Source organism: Leucopleurus acutus, assembly GCF_964270905.1.
Source record: "Leucopleurus acutus genome assembly, chromosome: 8".
Classification (NCBI taxonomy): Eukaryota; Metazoa; Chordata; class Mammalia; order Artiodactyla; family Delphinidae; genus Leucopleurus; species Leucopleurus acutus.
Window position 1 is genome coordinate 62,122,947 of NC_139151.1, and position 18,733 is coordinate 62,141,679.

The 18,733-nt window shown below is 46.7% G+C and overlaps 2 protein-coding genes across 2 annotated transcripts in view; both read left to right on the forward strand.

Moving 5' to 3' along the window:
• Nucleotides 1-16,859, forward strand: part of OLFML1 (olfactomedin like 1) — a 34,581-nt gene extending 17,722 nt beyond the window's left edge. The window contains exon 3 of the mRNA XM_082844201.1: nucleotides 15,500-16,859. Coding sequence (XP_082700327.1) covers nucleotides 15,500-16,290 — 791 coding nt within the window. The 3' untranslated portion in view covers nucleotides 16,291-16,859. The remainder of the gene's footprint in view (nucleotides 1-15,499) is intronic.
• PPFIBP2 (PPFIA binding protein 2) overlaps nucleotides 1-18,733 on the forward strand; it is a gene marked incomplete at its 3' end in the record, with an annotated part of 181,769 nt that overhangs the window by 14,622 nt on the left and 148,414 nt on the right. The window lies entirely within an intron of this gene.

An 18,733-nucleotide genomic window follows, 5' to 3' on the forward strand; every position in this document is an offset into this window, starting at 1 on the left:
GAAGGGGACACGGTGGACTCATGCCCTGAAAAACTGTGTGTCTTAACGCGAGGAGTTTTATAGCAGTGGTTCAAGGGTGGGGTTGCTGACAAGGATCAGGGTGTGTGCAGGGCCTGCATTCCTTTAATCTGGCCTCAGGTGGTCTCCTAATGAGCTTCTCAAGGTTATCAAACTGTGACCTTCTCTTGAATGAAGAATGTAACATCTTCCATTTGTTGGGGGTTTTAGTTCTGCAGAAGAGCTCAAAGATACTGTTATGTGTATCCCTTGAGGTGGAACCAGGACCCTGCCCCGAGGCTGCACTATTGTTTCTTAACTGCTTCTCCCTTGTCTCTGAGTCCCCTCCCTTCCCTGATTAGCAGCTGTTCGAATCTGGCCTTTGGAACTCAGGGAAGGTCATGGAGGCTGGAGTCTATTCCCTACAAACAAGAAACGGGGGACACAGAAAGACTTCCGTGCCCAGGAGCCCCACAGGGTCCTGCTCATTTCAATAGCTTGCCCCAAAGTCTGACCCTGGCCATGCTGTGGGCCAGGCAAAGCCTCTGGGAGCAACCACTGATGACATGACTGCTGAAAGGACTGATTTCCCAGGACTTGGCTCTCCCCAACCCCACTCCTGCCCTATGTTTCCTTGGTAACAATAGTGTGCCACATCTTTAAATGAAATAATGCATTTGAAAGTATCATAAAAGCTTTAAGGTGCTTTACAAATTATTATTACTTAAGACAGATCTGTGATCAGAACTCTGGATGTGCAGCACCATTTAAACCCTAGAAAAACATCTGCTTGAATGAACCTATTTTCCTTATTAATTCAATAGATATTTATTGAACCACAGAGCTCTCAGTAAGGCAGTAGAGTACAACAGTAAACAGGAAGACAAAGGCCCTGCTTTTGTGGAGCTTATAGTCTAATGGGGGAGAAGGACAATACACTAGTAAGTAAAACAGATAACATAATTACAGAACATGGTAAGTGATATAAAGAGAATAAGAGAGATGCTGCAGTAGGTCATTTTAAATGTAGATACTGTTAGACCTGCGCGGTCTCCTAGGAGTTTCGACTCGCCCAGGAAACAACAAGAGTCGGAAGTCGATGCAAAACGCAAGAGGTTTATTGAAGGCCGGTGCACCGGGGTTCCTTGGTCCTCACGCAGGAGGTCGAAGAAGGAACCCTTTTGGGCGCGAATATGTCAGTTTTATAGGTTCCCACTTCCCCGTATGTAAATTATAGATTTGGTTGTGTTCTCCTGCTGATTGGTCCCGGCTTAGGCTCGGACCAGAGAGGGAACTTGTCCCCAGCTGCCTGATTGGTCTTTGACAGACACCTTTTTTACATTTTGTTATCTCCCTCCTTCTCCCCAGCTGCCTGATTGGTCTTTGACAGACACCTTTTTCACATTTTGTTATCTCCCTCCTTCTCGGAAGGGGGCCGGACATCCTGGAAATTCACCCATTGTCTAAGAAGCCCCTATTGTCTGGAGAGTTCTTAATCATTAGCTGGAACAATGTCCCTCGAGTCCCACATTTCCCCCCTTTTTCTTGTGACTATTGATTCCAATCATGGAATCTCAACCTTCTGTTCGTAAATTTTGGTACTGTTGTCTTAACATTAGAACTTGTACAGTACTGATACGTTCTCTAATAAATGCTATCAAGCGATTTAGAACACATGGTCCAAAAGTTAAAATCATCAATAAAACAATAAGAGGTCCCAACAGAGTAGAGATTAAGGTGGTAAACCAGGGGGACTTATCAAACCATGATTGAAACCATCCTTTTTCGTTTTCTCTCTCCCTTTGCCTTTTATCTAAGCGTTCCCTTAGTTTATCCATGGTTTTGGTAATGGTTCCTGAATGATCAATATAAAAGCAACATTCTTCTTTTAGAGCGGCGCATAATCCCCCTTCTTTAAGAAACAGCAAATCTAGGCCTCTTCTATTCTGCAACACCATTTCTGAAAGTGAGGTGAGTGATTCCTTTAGTTGAGTTATGGAACTTTCTAATGCTCGAAGGTCGATGTCTACAGCCTGTCTTAAACTTGCATAATACTGGGGTTGTTGTATGAGGGCTGTGGTTCCTGTTCCTATCCCGGCAGATATTCCTAGTCCTAGAAGGACAGCCAATGTGAGGGTTACAGGTTCTCTCTTCCTTCTTGTTTTTCCCTCGTATTCATCTAAGAAGGACGAATCTGAATGATAGATAAGTCTAGGAACTAATTGCACTAGCACACAAAAATCAGCTGAATTGTTGAGAACCTCTAGAGAGACACAAGGGGTTAGCCCCGTGTTACATGCCCACCATCCATCTTGGGGAGGTACAAGATATCCCGAGCCTGAAGGGAGGCTGAAATCATGACAAAGGTGTCGATGGGACTGGGGAGGTGTTCCTATACAAGTACCATTTCCAGAAACCGAAGACAGAGTTAATTTACTGTTCCCTTTCTGTTTCCATCGACAATGGTCCGGGGAGCTGACATTAGTATAATTAGAACTATATCCTATAGCATCATAATAAGGGGGAGGGGCAGCATAACAGAGCCAACATGATTTTGTAGCCTCCGGGTTTGTAGCATTAAGGACTGTAAAGGCTGCCTGCACCAAAGAAAGCATCCTATCCTGAGGAGTCCCAGGCTTAACTGTGGGTTCTTTGGATCCAGAGGTTTCATTAGTCTCATTCTTTGTTGACGTAGTTGAAGGGGCCGGGGGAAGCAAAGGGGGGCCAAGTACGGGATTTGGGCCTATTGATGTAGGAGCAGGAGTCTCAATCTTTAGCTTAAGGGTCATTAATATTCCCAAATCATATCCATTCTTGTAAAATCTAATGCCCCATGAGTGGCCATTTACCCATTTTTTATCTCTTTTTCCAGGATTACTAAAGGAAATTTTGAGGGGGTGGCACCATCCTGAACATTCGGGGGCGACGGGTCGGGGACCCCTATAAGAAGTATGAGTGTAGTTGGCTGTTACTGTAATAAAATCCCAAGTTGAGGTGGGTCTCCAATAAGTATCTCCTGTGGTTTCACATCCCCAGTTTTGGCAATATAAATTTTCAGTTCCCCCACATTTATAATTCAGGGATCGGGGGCGATGGAACCCGGGGCATACATAGAAGGAGAGGGTTCTGAGCCAACTTCTTCGGACCTGGTTTTTACAACCCTCCCCAGAGTAATCAGCTTTAGTTAGAAGTTGGGACGGAGCATTATGCTGATCATAACTCTCTAGATCCCAATAGGGAGCTCCTATGGCCAGTTTACAGACATCAGGAAAAAGGTCTGGCCACCAGGTCCAGGGAGGGGCAGTATGGCTAATGGACCAGGTTATATCTCCAGTTTGAGAAATTACCTGCCAAGTTAGACGTTGGGGCAGGTGAGGGCTAAAATCACTTACAGTCAGTAAAGGCAGTAAAACCAAAATTATAAGTCTTAGGTTCGTAGAAGCTTGAGTTTGAGCGGGTTGTTGGTTCTTTGGGCCTGCCATCCTGATGATGCCGCCGCTGGTGCAGCTTTCACGTGTGAAGCATGGATCCAGGCAGCGATGCCGTCCACTTTTATGGCCGTTGGGGTGGTTAGGAGGACGGTGTATGGTCCTTTCCATCGAGGTTCCAACGTCTGGGTTCGATGCCGACGGACGTATACGGAGTCTCCGACTTGGAAAGGATGAGTTTCTCCCGGTGTTCCCGGTGTTCCCGGTTGGTAGGCCTCGGCGAGTTGGGACCATATCTCCTTTTGGACCAGTTGGAGTCCCAATAGCCTAGCATACAAGTCAGTGTTATTTTGACAGTCTGGTTTTATTTCTTCTCCTAAGGTGAGAAGGGGAGGTGGGGCCCCGTATAGCACCTCAAAAGGAGTAAGATGGTACCGGGAAGGTGTATTCCTAACCCGGAACAGGGCTAAAGGAAGGAGCACCGTCCAATCTGTACCGCCAGTCTCCAAGGACAATTTGGTTAGGGTCTCTTTTAGAGTTCTATTCATTCTTTCTACCTGACCTGAACTCTGGGGTCTATATGCACAATGTAATTTCCAATCAGTCCCCAAATATCTGGCCACATCCTGACTTACCTGGGCGACGAAGGCTGGACCATTATCAGACCCTATTACCTTTGGTGCTCCAAATCGAGGAAAAATTTCTTCTAAAATCTTCTTGGCTACTACAGCAGCTGTTTCTTTCTTTGTTGGGAAAGCCTCTATCCATCCTGAAAAAGTGTCTACAAAAACTAAAAGGTATTTATTACCGTACCTTCCAGGACGCACTTCGGTAAAGTCCACCTCCCAGTAAGTTCCTGGGCGGTCCCCCCTGAGTCTCTTTCCAGTTTCAAGTTTCCCTTTGTGAGCATTTACCTGTTGACATGGGACGCATTCCTGCACAATTTGTTCAGCTAATTTTGTCATTCCAGGGGTTTCGTACCCGGCTTTTTGTAACAAGGCTACCATCTTTTTAGTCCCCAAATGTGTCCATCTGTGCATCTGTTGTAACATGGATTCTGCTTGCTGAGGGGACAAAGTTCCTTTTGTTGTGGCTGGGATGATTTCTTCGTTGCGGCCTGGTTTTTCAGGAACTTTATCTGACAGTCCTAGAATGACTTCTCCCGATGCTATTTCTCGGGCCACTTGGTCAGCCATATTATTTCCCCTAATTATTGGGGTATTTCCTTTTTGATGTCCAGGGCAGTGGATGATACTGACTTTAGTAGGAAGCATGAGTGCAGTCAACAAAGCCATGATTTCGTCTTTGTTTTTAATTTCTTTGCCACCTGAAGTTAGTAGCCCTCTCTGTTGGTAAATGGCACCGTGGATATGAGCGGTAGCAAACGCATATCTACTGTCTGTGTAGATGTTTACTTTTTTATTCTCTGCCATCTCTAATGCCCTCGTCAGGGCAATTAATTCAGCTCGTTGGGCTGAGGTCCCTTGTGGTAGCGCCGCTGCCCATATGACTTGTTTTCCGTCTACCACGGCTGCCCCAGTTCGACGCTTACCTTCCTCCAGGAAACTGCTCCCATCCGTGAACCAGGTGATATCAGCATCAGGGAGGGGCAGGTCCATCAGATCTGGCCTACTGCCATGTGCTGCGGCCAGTACTTCCTGACAATCATGTATGATGGTGGAGCCTTCCAAGTCAGGATCAGGTAGCAAGGTGGCTGGATTGAGTCCTGTGGCTGGAGCAAACTTGATGCGATCTGAGTTTAGCAACAGGGTTTGGTAATGGGTCATCCTGGCATTAGTTAGCCACCTATCCGGTGGTTGACGGACTACATTTTCCAGGGCATGAGGAGCTGTTATCGTTAGATTTTGTCCTAAAGTTAGTTTGTCAGCATCTTTGACTAGAACGGCCACTGCAGCGATTATCTTTAAACAGGTGGGCCATCCTGATGCCACAGGGTCCAATTTTTTTGAGAAATAAGCAACTGGGCGATTCCAGGGACCCAATTTCTGAGTCAATACTCCTTTTGCAATGCCCTTATTTTCGGCCACATATAAATGAAAAGGTTTGGTTACATCTGGCAGTCCTAGGGCTGGAGCTGAAAGTAAAGCTCGTTTGATTTGGTCAAAAGCCCGTTGTTCCTTATCGCCCCAAACGAAAGGAGTGCTGTTTTTGGTTAGGGGGTACAATGGGGCTGCCAGCTCAGCAAACCCTGGAATCCATAGTCTACAGAATCCGGCCGTCCCCAAAAATTCTCTAACCTGCCTGGCGTTTTTGGGAGCCGGAATTTGGGCCACCGTATCCTTTCTGCTCTCCGTGAGCCATCTTTGCCCCCCTTTTAATAGATACCCCAGGTAACTGACCTGTTGTTGGCATATTTGTGCTTTCTTGGCTGAGGCTCTATATCCCAGGGTTCCAAGTTCCGTTAACAGTTTTTCAGTACCCTTGATACAATCTTCTTGGGTCTCAGCAGCTAATAAAATATCATCAACGTATTGGAGTAATGTTACCTGGGGATTTGATTCTCTATATAATGCCAAATCCTGATGGAGGGCTTCATCAAAGATGGTCGGGGAGTTCTTAAATCCCTGAGGTAGCCGTGTCCATGTCAGCTGACCAGACATTCCCGATGTTGGATCTTTCCATTCGAAGGCAAAGTAGGGTTGGCTCAGGGGAGAGAGTCTTAAACAGAAAAAAGCATCTTTAAGGTCCAAAACAGTATACCACGTATGTTGAGGTGGAAGAGTGCTCAGGAGGTTGTAAGGGTTTGGAACTGTGGGGTGGAGGTCTGCCACCCGTTTGTTTACCTCTCGTAGATCCTGCACCGGCCGATAATCATTTGTTCCTGGTTTCTTTACCGGCAGGAGAGGGGTGTTCCATGCTGATTGACATCTTATTAAGATGCCCAAGTCTAGTAGCCTCTGTATATGGGGACGGATACCATCTTTGGCTTCTCTACTCATGGGGTATTGACGGACCGTTATTGGGGTGGCAGTTGCCTTGAGTTCCACTAGCACCGGGGGCCGATTTTTGGCCATCCCCATTCCGGCAGTTTCTGCCCAGGCTTGAGGGAACCGAGTTACCCAATCTGTAACATTAACTCGTGAAGATGAAGGCTGCTCGTATAATTTATATTCATCTTCTAATTTCATAGTCAATATTTGAAGTAACCTTCCTTTATTATCAGTTATGGTGGGACCTTCTGGCTGAAAGTGGATTTGAGCCCCTACTTTGGAGAGTAAATCTCTTCCCAGCAAAGGATAGGGGCATTCCGGAATAATCAAAAATGAATGGGTTACTCGTCCAATCCCAAGATCTACTGTCCTTCGTGTGGTCCATGAATATTGTTTATTCCCAGTGGCTCCTTGTACCCATGACCTTTTAGCTGAGATAGGACCTTTTGAGTGGAGAAGGACGGAGTGCTGGGCTCCGGTATCTACCAAAAATTGAACAGGTTCCCCCTCCACTTTAAGAGTTACCCGGGGCTCGGGGAGAGGGTTCGAGCCCTGACTTTCCTAGTCTTCTTCTTCCAATGTTAAGATTTTGTTTCTGGTTGGCCTTCCTCCATTCTTTTTCTTAGGGCATTCTCTCGCCCAATGTCCTTTTTCTTTACAGTAGGCACATTGGTCCTTGTCTAATGGTCGCCTTCTGTCTGCCGTTCGCCCTTCCTGCCCATTTCTATCCCCTATATTTCTTCCTCCAACCACAGTGGCCAGTATCTTACTTAAATTCCTCTCTTGTCTCTTATCTCGTCTTCTTTCACGGGCTGCCTGCTCTTTCTGCTTTCTTTCTTCCTTCTCTTCCTCTGTTTCTCTTTTGTTATATACTTTATCTGCCTCTTTTACTAACTCCTGAAGCGAAAATCCCTGCAAGCCATCTAGCCTCTGTAATTTCTTCCTAATATCAGGGGCCACTTGATCAATGAAAGCCATTGCTACAGTAGCCCTATGTTCCTCCGAAGTTGGATCATAAGGGGTAAAGCGTCTAAAGGCTTCCATTAAACGTTCCAGGAACACAGTTGGCGATTCCTGGGGCCCCTGAGTTACTTCCCTTACCTTAGCCAAATTAGTGGGCCGTCTGGCCGCTCCATGGAGACCCGCCACCAGAGCCTGGCGATACATTTTCAGGCGCTCCCTACCTTCCGGGGCATTGAAATCCCAGTTTGGCCTGACGAGTGGGAAACCAACATCAATCTCGTTAGGCAGCTGGGTAGGTTGCCCATTGGCGCCTAATACATTTTTTTCTGGCTTCTAAAAGAACCCGTTGCCTCTCCTCAGTCGTTAGGAGAGTCTGAAGCAGCTGCTGACAATCATCCCATGTGGGCTGGTGGGAGAAAACAAGAGATTCTATTAAAGCGGTAAGGGCCTGTGGATTTTCGGAAAAAGTTGGGTTATGCATTTTCCAATTATAAAGATCTGCAGAGGAAAAGGGCCAATATTGGAGAGGTCTATTCCCTTGGCCGTCGGGGGGGCCATACTCTCTAAGAGGTAGGGCAGTGGAGTCCGGGGAGATAGCCCTCCGGCTCCTAGTGCCCGCTGAGGGACCCCTTTCTTCTTCCATCATGGATGGTTCCCTTGGTGCCGAGGGCAGTGGAGCTGGGGGTCCTCTAGGTGGTAGGGGATTTGGGGCCGGAGGATAAGGGGGTGGGGAATCCAAAAGAAGCAAATCGGACTGCAGGTCAGGATAAATCGCCTTCGGTGGATCCGCGGCATCAGGTAGCTTTTCCGTGTTGGGGTTTTTCTTTAAGGCTAATATCTCCGACGCTGCTGATGTGTGCGCGGACGTACCTGTTGAGGAAACAAAGGGCCGGACCCACGGAGGTGGGGAGAGAATTAAATCTTCCCAGACCAAGACATATGGTACTTGGTCTGGATGTCCGTGGGGATCTATATTAAATATCTTAGACTTCAGCAGCTTAATCTTGTCTAATAAAAAGGATCCTTCGGGGGGCCATCCTATCTGAAATGTTGGCCATTCAGAGGCACACAAAGTCTGCCACTTTCCTTTCTTCACCTCTACCGAAAAATTATGGGCTCTGGCCCGAACTTCGGTCCAATGGCTTAGGGTAAGGGAAAGAGGAGTCGTCACAGTTTGTCCCATTGTCGTCCGTCAGAGAAGAAGAATAGACCACAATACAGAAACAGTTAAAACTCCATGAAACACATATACGCATGGGCCACCGCGAGCTTGCTTCAAAACCGAAACTTCTTCAGATGGCAGTTATCACCAAGGGAACTGCCGAAACCGAGTGAAGGGGAGACAGAGTTTGCCTCTCCTTCCAGATGAGCCACCAGGGCGTCCCCTAGGGCTCATGGACGCCGGCTATTAGCACGTCTGCCTAGCCAGAGGTCCGATACAGATTCCATAATAAGCCGATTCTTACGGCTTTCCTCCGATAATGGCCCACAAAGAACAAGGGACAAACAGACAATCAAGCTCGAGCTTACCTGGTACCTCCAACTCCCGATGTTCTTGTGGTCCGGGGCGAGTGGAATCCCGGACGAGCCCCCAAATGTTAGACCTGCGCGGTCTCCTAGGAGTTTCGACTCGCCCAGGAAACAACAAGAGTCGGAAGTCGATGCAAAACGCAAGAGGTTTATTGAAGGCCGGTGCACCGGGGTTCCTTGGTCCTCACGCAGGAGGTCGAAGAAGGAACCCTTTTGGGCGCGAATATGTCAGTTTTATAGGTTCCCACTTCCCCGTATGTAAATTATAGATTTGGTTGTGTTCTCCTGCTGATTGGTCCCGGCTTAGGCTCGGACCAGAGAGGGAACTTGTCCCCAGCTGCCTGATTGGTCTTTGACAGACACCTTTTTTACATTTTGTTATCTCCCTCCTTCTCCCCAGCTGCCTGATTGGTCTTTGACAGACACCTTTTTTACATTTTGTTATCTCCCTCCTTCTCGGAAGGGGGCCGGACATCCTGGAAATTCACCCATTGTCTAAGAAGCCCCTATTGTCTGGAGAGTTCTTAATCATTAGCTGGAACAATGTCCCTCGAGTCCCACAATACAGTGGTCGCAGGTAGTCTCTTAAGGAGATAAGATTGAAACTGAGCTTTGAAGGACGAGTAGGAGCGGACCATGGGAGGATCAAGGAAGAGAACACTCCAGGCAGAAAGAATTGCAAGTGCAAGAGTCCTGAGGCAGAAGCAAACTTGACAGCTCCCAGAACAGCAAGAAAGCCAATGTAATCAGTGCACAGTGAGGCAAGATTGTGGGGCAGGGTTGGGGAGAAAGTGGAGGATCAAGTCCCAGAGACAGGGAGGGGCCAAACGAGGTAGGCGCTTTGAGCCAAATTAGGATTTTATTCCAAGAGTGGTGGGAAAAAAGGGTTAGCAGGTTGGTCGCATAATTCATGTTTTTAAACAGATCACTCCTGCTGCTTTGTGGAGAACATTCTATAGCAAAGCAAGAGTAAAATCAGAGAGACAAATTAGGGACTATTGTAGTAGTCCAGGCAAAAGGTGAGGGTTCACGGCATGCAGGGGAAGAGGAGGCAGAGGGAGTGGGAAGAGGAGGATATATAAATATACTGAGCATTTTAATTTAAGTGTAACGTCATAAGTTAAAGGTAAGTTTACTGCCAGAACTTACTAGTGTGGGGAGATGGGAGGAAATGAATCAAGAATGACTACTAGAGAAGAAATTTGATTGATGGTTCTTGCTTGAAATGGGAAGAAGAGGGAGGAAGTTTGGAGGATAAAAGCAAGAGTTCTGCTTTGGACAGGTGAAGCTTGAAGATAGCCAATGAGGAACACTGACTAGATGAATGAGTTTGGGGCTAAGCAGACATCCAGATAGGATGTCATTCCAGGTACAAGTTTGGCTTTCATCCTTATCCAGAACTTACATGCTCTTCAGAGCCACGGGAAAGAATGAAGGGAGCTGGAAAGTGATCATAGATAGAGAAATGAAAAGGTCTGAGGACAGAACATTTAAAGATGGATGGTGAAAAGGAACCAGCCATGAATTCCAAGATTAAACCAATCCTGAACAATAGGACAAACAAAAGCAGGGGTGTTCCAGAATCACGAGGAGAAAGAGTTTCAGGGAGAGGTAGCAATCAAGTAACCAAAGCTTACTGGGAAGTTGATTAGGATGAAGACTGAGAACTGACCCTTAGATTTTACAACATGGTGGTTGTTGGTGACCTTGGCAAAAACTGATCCAGTGGAGTGGGGCAGGGGAACTTAGACTTGTGGAGAGCTGGAGCTGATTAGAGTGGCTTAAGGGATAATTGGAGGTGAGAAACCTCCTCTCTCAAGGAGTTTTGTTATAAAGTGGAATAGAAAAATGGGGCCACACTGGATTCTAGCATGATCTTACAGCCTGCCTGTTTACAGAGGGGAACGATCCAGTTGGGAGGAAGAGACTATTGAGCAGGAGAGGGCGAGATAGTTTCTGGTGCTGAGTCCTTGACTCGGTGAGAGGGATGAGATCCACTGCAAAAGTAAAGAGAGCAGGAGGGACGCAGAGAGTGTGGGATCGGGCACAACTGGTTAATAGATTGGGTGGTTGGAAACTCATTCATTCAGCAAATACTGGCCTGCTGTGTGCCAGATGCTATCCTAGGGGCAAGACATACAGCAGTGAATGAAACAGATAAGGCAAAGCTCATGCCCTCGTGGAGTTTATACTCTATTGAGGGGAGTTGAGCCATAAATATGTTACCAGATGAATTTATAATATGTCAGATAGAAGGTAAGCGCTATGGAGAACAGTGAGCTAGGGTAAAGGGGATATGGAGAGCTGGAGGACGGGCCACCATTTTTAATAGGGTGGTCAGAGAAGACCTTTATGATCAGGAGAAGACATTTGGGAGCAGACCTAAAGGGAGCAAGGGGGGAAGTCTAGTAGATATCTTCAGGAAGATGGTTCCAAGCAGAGAGAACAAAATGTGCCAAATTCCTGAGGCAGGAACGTGCTTGGCATAATTTGAGGAACCGCAGGGAGACCAGTGTAGCTGCACAAAATGATCAAGTAGGGGAGTTGCAGGAGACAAGGCAGGGAAGCAGTGGGCAGACAGTCCCAGATGGCCTGGAAGGCAGAGATGTGAGCTTTACTCTGAGTCAGATGGGAAGTCCCTGGTGAGTTTTGAACAGACTGATCTGACTTAATTTTTCAAAGATGCTTCGGCTGCTGTGAGGAATGGCCTCTGGGGTCAAGGATAGAAGTTTGGCCACCACGTAGAAGGCTATTGCAGTAATCCACACCAGCGATGATGTTGTTCTCCTATTGCTTCTGTTTTCTCAGTGAAATCAGAGGCAAGATCTGCCTAGGCGAGTGAGGAGGGTATGAGGGACCCTTGAGGAGAAAGGGGAGCTGTGATCATTGTGGGTGGTGAATTGATTAAGGAACTGTGGTAGGATTGCTACCCAAACAGCTGGCAGTCACAAGCAGTTTGCCAAATGCTTACTGACCTCAACCTCTGGGACTTCTCTGGCTGTGCATGTTTATGTGTTTGTTTGTTTTAATCAAAGTATAATTGATTTACAGTGTTGTGCCAGTCTCTGCTGTAAAGCAAAGTGACTCAGTTTTACCCATATATACATTCTTTATTTAATATTCTTTTCCATTATGGTTTATCCCAGGAGACTGGCTATAGTTCCCTGTGCTATGGCTGTGCATCCTTCTTCCTTGTGTCCGCTTTCTCTCCCATCATCGTGCTTCTTGTCCTCTGACTCTACTCGGCCTCCAGTTGGCCTGGAGAACCCATACATTTATTAAGAACAAAATGACAACCCACTGGCCCGTCTAGCTTCTGATATCAAAGGTTTTAGAAGGATTTGAGGGAGACTCTCAGCGTGCTCAGTTCTTCTTGAGAGACTGTTATACACCCAACTATCACTCCACCTCCTTACCCTACAGCAGTCAGTGAGGGAGGCCCAGAGAGTTCCCATGCTTTTATTAAGACTCTGCTCTCCTACCTGCGATACAGATTTGAGGGAGAAACACAAGGTTCTTCATGCTTCCAGTAAGGCCACCACTCCCTGCCTCTGTGACACTGCTCGCCACTGCTCCCTGCCCTGTCTAACAGGGCAGTCCCAACAAGCAGCTCATAATTAAAACTGATGACCCACTTTTCCTAAAATGATGAGCAGCTCTCATCTCATCTTGACCCACATCCCTCTTTAACTTGGTCACCATGACAATTCCAAGACTCTAAGGTCTTCTTGAAGATAGCAGATGTAAGGACCATGTGGAAATGGCTTATACCACTTCTGTCTACATCCCGTTAGACAGGATATGGGTCAATGGGTGCAGCTTACATACAAAGGAGACTGCTAACATGTGACTAAGGAAGAGGAAAATGAAACGGCATTTGATGAACACAGACATTGTCTCTGTGGTGACACAAAGATCAAGGGGGAAGACATTTTCTCCCCCCTTGATCTTTACTGATCAATACTGCCATGCTACAGAAAGGTCAGGTAAGATACGGAGATAAAAGGTCTGAGTTTTCAGTTAGGAAGTCCCTGGTCACATTTTAAAAGGTTGTTTCTGTGAAGTTATGGTGAAGTGAAAGAATGGGAGGTGAAGAAATGGATGCAGAGAGTATAAACTATTCTGTAGGAGAGTCTAGTTCTATGAAATTATAGAAAGGGTGAAGTAAGTAGAAAAGAGTGCCTAACTGTGGGAGAATTGATGTTTCCAAGCTAATAAAATAGTAGCGAAGGAGAAATCTGAGATAATAGAAAGGGGATCATTCATGGAGGAAATCTAGAAGAAGCCAGGAAAGGATGAGATGGGTGCAGATGGAAGTATTAGTCTTACACAGGAGGAATGACATGGCTTCTTTTAAGATGTGTGGGAGGGGGGCTTCCCTGGTGTCGCAGCGGTTAAGAATCCACCTGCCAATGCAGGGGACACGGGTTCAAGCCCTGGTCCGGGAAGATCCCATATGCTGTGGAGCAACTAAGCCCGTGTGCCACAGCTACTGAGCCCACGAGCCACAAGTACTGAGGCCCGTGTGCCACAACTACTGAAGCCCACGCGCCTAGAGCCCGTGCTCCGCAACAAGAGAAGCCACCGCAATGAGAAGCCTGCACACCGCAATGAAAGAGTAGCTCCCACTCATTGCAACTAGAGAAAGCCCGCGTGCAGCAGCAAAGACCCAAGGCAGCCAAATATAAATTAAAAAAAAAAAAAGATGTGTGGGAGGGTAGAAAGGGCAGGAGTTGAAGAAAAGTCTATAAGTGAGGAACAGGAAGTGGAGGGAGTTCACATCTAATGGTATTTATTTTTGCAAAGGAGTTTTTATGAGGCACTGATGAGCTAGTTTTGGGGCAGGAGGCAGGATTTAAGATAGGTGCCATGTGGAAGATGGGCTGAGCACAGAGAGTATAGTACAGTAGTTAGGGCTCAGCTGAGGTTGGAGATCCCTTAGTGTAATGACACCAATATGCACCATTTTGAGTTTTTCTCCACCAACACACAACTCTCAAGGGCAGGCAGAACTTTGAACTGATCCAGGATCAGGGTCAAAGAAGGAAGGGTTTTTGTTTTTTGGGGTTTTTAAATTAATTAATTAGGCTGTGTTGGGTCTTAGTTGCAGCATGCAGGACCTTCGTTGTGGCATTGCTTGCAGCGCGAGGGCTCTTTGTTGTGGCACGCCGGCTTCTCTCTAGTTGTGGCAGAGAGCGCGCAGGCTCTCTGGTTGTGGCACACGGGTTTAGTTGCCCCGCGGCATGTGGGATCTTAGTTCCCCGACTAGGGATCGACCCCGCGTCCCCTGCATTGGAAGGCGGATTCTTAACCACTGGACCACCAGGGAAGTCCCAAGGAAGGGTTTTTGCATGAAGCTGAGAGAGTAATAGTCTAAGTAGCTGTGAGGAGCTAGAAAAATGTAGGCCCCTTCTTTTTACTTCATCTTCTTCCACCTAGTTTAGACCTTTATCATCCTGTTTGGATTATAGAAATACCCTCCGAATTGGTTTCCCTGATTTTAGTCTCTTCTCCCTGTAGCCATCGTACACATGGCTGCCAGCTTAATTAATCTTATAGAACAACCTTGAGCATGTTTCAGTCTTGCTCAAAAACTTCAGTAGCTCCCTACCTCCCTACAGAATTAAATTCATGTTCCTTAGCTCCACCCTCAAGGTTCCAGGCACGGAGCTGGTTTCAATTTACTGCTTTGTTTTATGCATCTAGTTTTATACACAAAGTATTTGGCTGGTATTGGGTGAAACTCTATACTACTTTACTAACACTAATCTTGGAGGACTTTCCCCAGTGTGGTTTTGTTAACTGTTGGGAAAGTTTTTCCCACCCATCTCAGAATGTCCTTCAAGGTGTCTTTCAAGGGCTAATTCAAATGCAGATTCTCTCCTGTGTCACATGATATGTCTCTTCTTTGTCCTCCTTTTTGAAAAAAATTCATTTTAAGCTTTATATTCTAGATAGTCATGTACCTGTTAAGCCAGAACCGTGCCTAATTTATCATTGCACCGCAGTCCATTGTAGCCCCAGCTCATAACACCTAGCTCAGTATCTTGCTTTTTGTAGGTATCCAAAGTCAGCTGACTAAAGGCACGCATGCATTCATGAATAAATGAGTGAAGGCATGAGTAGAACCCTTATAATGGTCTAGTAGGGTTAAGAACCAGAATCCTTCACTAGAAGGTCATCTCCTCAAGGTGTAGGGTTGATATTATAATTTTTATCTTTAGTACTTAGCACTGTTCTGGGAGAGTACTGTAAGCTAAGTATACGGCAGCTACCCAGTAAAATCTTGGCAAACAGAATTGAATTAGGTCGTTCCATACCCTAGTTGTTCTCAGTGTGTCAACCTCAAGCGCTCTAGAGAGTTAACAGGGCCTCTGACACAGCAAATAGTTGGTTATATCCTGATTTGATTATCGTGACTAATGCTCTTATAACTGGACGGCAGCTCACTTAACAGAGACCCAATTATTCATTAAAGTCCTTGATTCATTGAATCCTACAATCAGTTATGATTGATCTCTGTGTGATAATTTTATTCTAGACACTGAAGGAAAAAAAAAAGCAATCTGTGAGAAAAGCAGACATCTTGCGTTTATAAAGTAACCTTCCCCTTTTCTCCTGTTTGGCCAGGCTGTGACAACATGCTGATGGGCATAAAGTCTCTGAAAATAGTGAAGAAGACAATGGACACAGATGGCTCTTGGATGAAAGATGCTGTCAGAGACTCTCCAAAAGTTTATCTCTTAATTGGATCCAGAAACAACACTGTCTGGGAATTTGCCAGCATACGGGCATTCATGGAAGATAGCACCAAGCCAGCCCCCCGGAAGCTGATCCTAACACATTCCTGGCAGGGGACAGGCCAAGTGATCTACAAAGGTTTCCTGTTTTTTCACAGCCAAGGGACTCCCAATGAGATCATCAAATATAACCTGCAGAAGAGGACTGTGGAAGATCGGATGCTGCTCTCGGGAGGGGCAGGCAGAGCCCTGGCCTACCCGCGCTCCCCCTCGACTTACATTGACCTGGCTGCGGACGAGCACGGGCTCTGGGCCATCCACTCAGGGCCAAGCATCCACGGCCATTTGGTTCTCACGAAAATTGAGCCTGACACACTGGGAGTGGAACACTCATGGGACACTCCATGCAGAAGTCAGGATGCCGAAGCCTCCTTCCTCTTGTGTGGTGTCCTCTATGTGGTCTACAGCTCTGGTGGCCTCGGCCCACATCACATCACTTGTGTCTATGATCCACTGGGCGCTGTCATGGAGGAGGATCTGCCCAACGTGTTCTTCCCCAGGCGGTCGAGGAGTCACTCCGTGATCCATTACAACCCTAGAGATAAGCAGCTCTATGCCTGGAATGATGGAAACCAGATCGTTTACAAACTCCAGACAAAGAGAAAACAGCCTCTGCAGTGATGCGTTGCAGCCACGAGGGAGAGCGCCGGGGATGCTGCTCTCCGGGAGACAGAAGCCACAGCCCCTTTGCAACACAGAATCCCTCTAATCGCACACAGGGATAGGGCTGGAAGCGGGAATGCGCACGCGTCCTTTTCCAGATGGTACTGCCTTCACTATCTTCCAAGAGCATAGATGAGAGTCTGTCATTCAGGAATTTTCAACAACTTCCATTACCCATCCAGACCTCCTGGAGCTCAAGGCCTTCCACATTCCGATCCAGTTTACTTCCAGCCTTTTCTTTTGCTAGCATTTACTCTAACTCTCCCCGCCCCCGCCCCCCAGCCATTAGAAATGTAAGCCACCCTCTAATACTCCTGGCTTCTCTCCCCTCTGGTCTTTGCTCAAATCTCTTTCCTCTTTCACAAATGCCTACTGATATTCTTCCATTATTCACTGCCCAAATAAAGTACTATTTCTTATTGATGTTTAATCTCGGTTTCCCCTGGTTCTGCCCCTCCACCAAGCCAGGTGGATGTAATAATAAGGTGAAAACATTACCATTTGAATACCAGTTTCCCGTTACGAAGCGTCTGCACCCATGTTACAAGTCATCTCACCCTTAGGAGATAGTCAGGACAGGTCTTTATAGAGGAGGAGCGTTCAGGTGAGTCATTCAAAGTACCAAAGCTACAAAATGAAAGAGCTAGAAAATACTGCAAACCCCATAATCTTTCCGTTGTCCAAGGAAGCCTCAAATATATATGTTTGTTCGCCCAGCCTTCTCTCAGCAATACGTTAGTCATCTCAGCCTAAAAATAATGGTTTGCCCCTTTAGCTAGTTGCATGTCCACACAAGACCCTCCTATAGGCCTTTCAAAAGCTACTTCCTCTAGAAAACCAGCCTAAGGGTGAGGACCCCACCTCTGTTCTTATCTTGCCTTTCCTTCCCTCGCTTTTCTCATCTTGCTTGAAATACAATAAAACTGACACTGAGCAACTAAACCTCATCGGGCTCTATCTGCCTCCATGCCCTCCGCATAAGTGTTTCTGGGGGTGCTGCCCGTGCTTGGGTTTACTGTGAACAATCCCCAACACACTGAGGCCCTCGGTAAATATTCTGGAATCTGGATGGAAGCCAGATAGCAGGCAGGGGACTCCCTGCCACAGCAGGAGTGCCTTGTGGCACAGGGGACAGAGGGCAGCTGTGCCCATGCAGAGGGGCTTCTTCAAGCTCTTTCCCACGCGTTTGTCCACTGCAGCCTGGTTTGGGTCACAAGTGCAGGCTGTGGTGCCTGTCTGTGTCATGTGCTGAGGCCTCTGTCTTTCCAGGCTGGTCACATGAGAGGGTTTGCTCTGTGTGTTTGCAGCTGTTTCCCCTCCTCTGCCAAGCCCAGGCTGAGACCATAGGCAGTGAAGAGAGGTTTTTTGTTTTTTTTCTGCTTTGGCAGAATGGAATTACTCACTCCACGGACACAGTGCAGTTACCCACAGTTCTAACAGAGTTTTACAGAGAGCCCAAATCTGTTGTGGAATGAGGCAGGTATGAGTAATTAAACGTGGTGATATTACCCACTCCATGCGTTTGGGGACATTAGCTGCCCCATGGGTAAAATAACATTACCTATTTCACAGGGAAAAGGAATGCGGGCTGCCTCACAGAGGAGGGTAGCAGGGGAATTATCTTGGAGTGGAATTATGTGTAAGTCATGCACACACAGTTCCTCTGGAGGCGCACAGAGGCTGCCTGTAATGTGCTTGCTATCTGCCTTTCATCTGTGATGCGCTTTGCTTTGAGAGTTCTGCTGGGCACACCTGCCACTAACAACCAACCCACTCTGGCGCCTTAAATTCCTGCAGCTAGAATCACTTCTTCAGGTCAAGACATTTTCTCCAGGAAGCCCCTGTTAACGGGCCACTTTGTTTCCTGGGAGCCAGGGCCGGACATGCAGGCCCTCAAATACTTCTTGGGCTTCTTTCAGATGAACTTTTCAGCTCTGGCTCTCTTCTTGGATCTTAGTGAGGATTGAAGTTCCTAAGACCTAGACCAGTGGTTCTTAAATCACCTGAGGAGCTTTTAAAAATCCTGATGCCAGGCCATACCCCCAGACCATTCAGTCAGAGCCTCTGGAGGTGGGACCAGACAGGACTATAACTTTCAAGCCCCCTTCCCTAAAATGGTTCCGAAGTATGAATAAGCTGGAAAGCCAGTGACTTGCACCATTTTTTAAAAATTGAGGTATAGTTGATTTACAATGTTGTGTTAGTTGCAGGTGTACAGCAAAGTGATGCATTTATATATGCGTATATATATTCTTTTTCAGATTTTTTTATTATACGTTATTATAAGATATTGAATATAGTTCCCTGTGCTATACAGTAGATCCTTGTTGTTTATCTGTTTTATATAGAGTTGTGTGTATCTGCTGATCCCAAACTCCTACTTTATCCCTCACCCCCCTTT